Source organism: Battus philenor, unplaced genomic scaffold (genome assembly GCF_028537555.1).
Source record: "Battus philenor isolate CCGP_79_NKW_IND1 unplaced genomic scaffold, ilBatPhil1.0.hap1 SCAF_17, whole genome shotgun sequence".
NCBI lineage: Eukaryota > Metazoa > Arthropoda > Insecta > Lepidoptera > Papilionidae > Battus > Battus philenor.
In genome coordinates this window covers 1,918,865-1,924,889 of record NW_027181679.1, presented here as the reverse complement: position 1 = coordinate 1,924,889, position 6,025 = coordinate 1,918,865, and the positions used below count along the sequence as shown (strand labels likewise).

Genomic DNA, 6,025 nt, shown 5'->3' with positions numbered 1-6,025 from the left:
CTGACAACGTTCCGTGATCATGTTACATCAATAATAGATTTGTTTATTGAAGTCAACATTATTTTATAAAGCTAAAGAACAATAAGTTATTAATGTAAAAGTAAAATAATATGAAACATCATCTAAACGTTTAAAAATTAAAAAATACTATCGTTAACAATAACCACTGCACAAATGATAACTCCGTGAAGATATATTAAGAATAAAAAATAAATAAATACCAATAAAAAAATGTAAACGTATTTAAATCCAATTACTTTATATAAGGAAGATATTCCCTTTTATCATTTCAGCCGGAAAACTTCCTCTGCTAGATTAGCCCTTTTTCATAGATTTCCAATAGGACCGATAAGAAGCGACCAGTGTCCAGTATCTTCTGCCGGCATTAATAAAGACGATTATCCAGTTTTTAGGTGATCGTTCTGAAGCGTTTGCTGGTCCGTCGTCTGCATTTCGGAGTCTTACCGCACCAGCGGCTATTTAAGAATACATACATGGGTTTTAGTTTTCAATCACCTGCTAAACGCATATGCAACTGTGTATTTGTATGAAAATGGAAATATGCTCAAAAATTTTATATTTGTTGAAAAACCTAGTTGCTGTTAATCCAAAGGAAAAAATTAAAAAAAAATTGAACTATTTTAGTGAAAAATATGTTTAGTTATGCAAATTTTTGAATTATTCTTGTAAGAAATGATACTCATGTTTTAATCTTTTTTGCTCAAATTGCATGTAATTATAAATAAAGAAATATTCTTGTCTTTCTCGAATAACTTTAATATTTGAATCGATCGAGACGTATCATTCGTGAATCGTGTATCTTTACTCCTCTATAAAGTTTTATATTCTTTGTTGTAATCTGTACGTAGAAAAATATGTCACATAGTTATTGTCATTGTCATACTTGGTAATAAATCTATTCTAGATTTCTTCAAAATATGGTAAAAAAATAAGATTTAACTATATTTTATTCAGTTTAAATTATAATATGGGCTTCTTAACAATTTTAAAGAAACTTCGTCAAAAAGAGAAGGAAATGAGGATTCTTATGCTGTATCCTTTTTATAAAAATCGAACAGTTGTTCACAACATGTAAACTTATTTAACGGAATAAACAATAAAGTTTTAGTTTGTAAATAGATAGAGAATACAGATATTTATATCACATGAATCTGGCGTAAATCGCCAGCTGTTTATATAATAATTCTGAACTTGGTTTTACTTAATTTCTTTAACAAAAAAAGCAGTGGTTTGGATAACGCCGGTAAGACGACGATTCTCAAGCGGTTTAACGGAGAACCTATAGACACTATATCTCCTACGTTGGGCTTCAATATAAAAACTCTAGAACACAGGGGATACAAACTGAATATATGGGATGTTGGTGGACAGAAATCATTAAGGTAAGAAACACCAAAGGTAAACCCAATTTCAGAATAGCTGTGTAATATGTACAAACTCAAGCACTACTGGACATAGGCCATTCAAATAGATTGGAAGAGGGCTGCATCCAATTATAACTAATTATTAAATATAAATAAAATATAACTTATAATCACTGAACACTTCATAATACTCAAATCACTACATTTTACCTCATGTTTTGTGCAGTAGTAGCTCAGCAGTAGAAGAGTAAGATTTGCGATTGCAGGTTGTGGGTGTGATTCCCAGTTTACAATCTTATATAAATCACCTTTAGTATATAATGACCACCAATTTCTTGCAATTCAAATTCCTGTACAAAACTTGTTACCAGTTAATCAAATGTAAATACTAATTTTCTACAAGATGTTATTAAAATTAATCAATATTGATTGTATAATCAATGTTGATTGTAAAAATTACAGGTAATTGTATTTAAATGCTCTTCTCAATGTTAAACTATTTCCATTGCAACATCTAAACAAAACAATATAATAATAGATAATTCCAAGACTAAGTTTTGTACTAAATAGACAGGTGAAAGTATTTTGTTGTATTATATTATTAGAATATCTCTTGAAGGCAAGACAAGTATATGATGTTATGCTGTAAGCCACTTCAAGCTGTGTGCAGCTTCATCTAAATTGAGCTCTTGAAAATAGGGGTACATGAGCTAAAAACAGATTGTATTCCAGTTATAACCATGATGCTTGCAGAAGAGGTACCCATATAAGTGTAAAGTGTTGTGATGGAAGTGTAGTGTTGGTAAGCAATAACAATGACATGGGCTTCTCCTGACCACGCTTTCTTTAATTATGGTGCATGGTTTTATGAGTGTGATTAATGTTATTACATCCTAGCATAGAAATGAAGAGGGAAATTTATTTAAATGCAGCTTTATGAGTGACTAGAATCGAGAGCCAAATGAAGACAAAAGATATTAAAAAAATGTGCATTTATTTAGTTAATTAGTAAGCATCTATTAACTAAATCTACTCAAATGGTACACTACCAGTCTGACTCAGATTTCAATATTCCTTGTGGTCAAGACTTTGGTGTACTGAAGCTAACTTATTTAACATCAACTTATATCTTTATGATGATTTAACTAATAAAGATGTAACTTATGATTAGAACCTCAAATTATTGTAACAGGCAGTTAACTTGGATTAGCTTGGCACTATTATTTTTCTTGTGGCACTTAATTGCTTATCTAATACATATTTTTATAATATATATATATATAGCAACTAAATTTTCTGTGATTTTTAACCTTTTTGTATTAATCTTGGTAGAAACTCAATACTAAGATAAAAAAAAATTCTGTACAAAGCACCGATAAGTATGTCAGAGCCTCTCAAAGACACCAGCTCTCTTTCTTTACAGGACTTTATGTTTGCGATGAATTTCATTGTCTTTTTGGCAATTTAATTGATAGCTATTTATGATCTTTGTGATAAATATAAGGCATCACCATCATTTCAGTCATATGACCCCCACTGCTGGACATAGGCCTTTCTCATAGATGTTTAATAAGACTGGTAGGAAGTGACCTGCATGGTCCTCTTTGTGGGTGGACATCCTTCGTTGCGCTTATTGTGTATCTGTGGTCTCCACTCCAGAAGCCCCAGTGATCATTTGCATACTATGTGGACTGCCACTATATCTCAGTACATGAATATTACATCATTTTATTAAAATTTCAGATCATACTGGAAGAACTACTTTGAGAGTACAGATGGTGTTGCGTGGGTAGTTGACAGTGCTGATGCAAGACGGCTCGCAGATTGCGCTCGTGAGCTTCACACATTGCTCCGAGAGGAAAGACTGGCAGGGGCAACTCTACTTGTTCTTGCAAACAAGTCTGACTTGCCTGGAGCTCTAACATTGCAGGAAATAAGGGAAGTAAGTATTAGATATCGATGCAAATTGAGCAATGTCATTTTTTTGCAGAAATCATACTGCTGAGATAAAACAAGTGAAATAAACTTTTTTAATGGCTCCCGCTATGGGGACCCCTCATACCCCTATCTATTGTGGATAAGGGACTTTGTTTTTATTTAATATTTTTTTCATGTAATATTTTTATTTTCGCGATCTTCTATCGTTCCTCCTATGATCTATCATTTTATTTCCTTCTATATCCATTTTTCCTTTCTTTGTTTTTATTCTCTATCACATTTTTGATCTTTTCTAGATATACATTGATATATATATACATACATTATTTTTAATTTTATGTCCACTCTTGTTTCTTTTCATCACGTTTTAACGTTGGTCTTGCTTGCTCGTCGTTGATTAGCGAGGCCATAGAGTCCTCATTAACCTTAATGCCTAATGATTTTCTTAATGTTGTATGAGGGTTTTAAAATAGATAAAATGTGATGGGCCTGTGAAAGATAGAGCGCAGCGACATTGGCGATCCCAAGTTATGTCCACTTGCACACACATTAAAATACATACACAAACTCATTCATTGATTCAGTCAGTTGATATACATGCCCATTATAAGGCATTGGCCTTCCCCAAATATCGTTCCGATGATCAGTCTCGCTATATGATCTACAGTTTAACCAGTGTCTTTTTAAATGACCAATATGTCCACTGTTACTTATTACTTTTTGATTTAAGTCAGTAACATTGGTTTGATTTGATTTGTTCTAGGAGAGAATCCCCAAGTGGAGTCCTCTGGGTGACCTTAGGCGTTCTTATAAAGCACATCTTATCCATGTCTCAGACTAGGGTCATCATCAGCAACACAATTTCAATTTCTTAATATCTTTGTACTGTCAACAATTTTTTTCAGGCCCTGGACTTGGACAACATTAAGACACATCACTGGCGCATATTACGTTGCTCTGCAGTCACCGGAGAGAATTTACTCGATGGAATGGATTGGATGCTTGATGATATTGCTTCTAGAATATTCACTCTGGATTAACTACAATTTACTTAGTATTATACTCAAGTATATTTAGTTTACACATATGTATGCTAATGCAGGAAGAAACATGTTTTATATGGCGACATTTTAAAGGTTGTGCCAAAACTTTTTTTAATATTTTGTATTGCATTTCTGTTATAGTTTAGTGTGCTATTATTAAAATTGAACTTCATTAATAATATAGAGATGGAATAATTTTGAAATTAAAAAGTTAATATGACTTTTCTAAATCAATTGGTATTATGTCTCTTTCTCTCGCTATAGACTATACATAGTTACTATTGTATAGGGATTTCAGAATTTCTTATACATATAGTTATTAACTGCTGAGTGGTGACTACAAGCTGGTATGTATGGTGTGAGTAGAACCCCTCTTAGACTCTTAGGGGACCATTGACATAGGTAGGGGCATTGCAAGACCAGCCATGATAAAAGTTATTAAGGTCTCCATTCTGGTTTTCACATATGTGCGGGAACTACCCACGTGTGTCTTGTGGTTGTCACTTGTATGGTAATAACTTTATGATAAATGAGATTCAGGAGTACTTGAAACATATTTTATCTTCCATAGACCTTTTCATATATCTGCCTTAAATCACTTTACTAAGACTTTAATTTGGACTTTTTTAAAAAAAGGCTTTTGAGAAAAGGTATCAATATTCAACTAGGGACCATATAATCATGTATTTAAATATTACACTAATCACCTCTATAATACGGTACTCATATAACACCCATTTCTGAATTGTGAAATTTATAGTGAATATACAGCACTTTCGGATGCCATTGTGTATGAATACTAAATGGATATAGACAAAACCAAGGCAAGTTCCTCCACCCTTATACCAAGTCACTCTATGGAGCATTTGCTGAAGCGATCCAAGACCTAGGTGGCTCTTAAATCCCGTGTTATAATAGTATGTGGTGGTTCAAGCTGTCATCCCATAGCGAGCTGGAGCATCGATACCATAAGAATGATCCTAGAGTAAAGCGTCCTCTGCGCCCTGCCACCTCGACCCTATGTAATTTGTAAATGCCATTTGGATAATAGTGCAAGTCCGGTTTAAAAAAGAAACAGGTTTTTTTGTTTATATGGAAGTTTTGTTATTTAAAATATATTTAGTTTGATTTTAACAGTACGTAAATATTTCATTCATAATTTTTTCCCAATATTCGTTTAAAACCTTCTTTTAAGATATATGTTAAACAAAGTATTTGATTTAGAAAGTTCATATAACGCGAAAATAATCTACCGTGTTATATGGGGTACTGTATTTATGTATAATATCAGTGATCAATGCTTGTTTTCCTGTGGATAATAAATTTTTTCTATAGTTTTTTTTATTTCAAAATCGAATTATGCCAGCATTGAATATGTTTTCAAGAAGTCAAATTATATTTAAAAACCTCCTTCTCAGTGATTTGTAATACATTCTATGCACAATCTTGACTCTGTATCTTAAATTAAAAAGATCTGTGATCTATAATCTTAATTTATTTCAGCTTCAATAAACTTTTTTTAACAAGTCTTTTTTTAATTATGGCAATCCTTTGAACATACGTTATGTCCGCTAATGTTAAACAAGCTATACAGGTTGATTATATTATTGAAATTCATCGGTTTTACACGTGGCGGTTTTATTAGATCTACTGGTGTAC

The 6,025-nt window shown here is 32.3% G+C and overlaps 1 protein-coding gene across 1 annotated transcript; it reads left to right on the top strand.

Annotated features, from left to right (window-relative positions):
• Positions 1-896: 896 nt before the first annotated feature.
• On the top strand, positions 897-4,738 carry Arl2 (ADP ribosylation factor-like 2). Its single transcript, XM_068763128.1, has 4 exons — positions 897-1,053; positions 1,248-1,403; positions 3,129-3,327; positions 4,229-4,738. Exons 1-4 carry the CDS (start codon positions 989-991, stop codon positions 4,361-4,363), a joined length of 555 nt encoding a protein of 184 aa, XP_068619229.1. The 5' UTR covers positions 897-988; the 3' UTR covers positions 4,364-4,738.
• The last annotated feature ends 1,287 nt before the right edge of the window (positions 4,739-6,025 follow it).

Coding starts and splice junctions, on each gene's coding strand:
- Arl2 (XM_068763128.1), top strand. CDS start 989: ATGGGCTTCTTAACAATTTTAAAGAAACTTCGTCAAAAAGAGAAGGAA. Junction 1,054..1,247: donor GAAATGAGGATTCTTATGCT/GTATCCTTTTTA, acceptor CAAAAAAAGCAG/TGGTTTGGATAACGCCGGTA. Junction 1,404..3,128: donor GGTGGACAGAAATCATTAAG/GTAAGAAACACC, acceptor TTAAAATTTCAG/ATCATACTGGAAGAACTACT.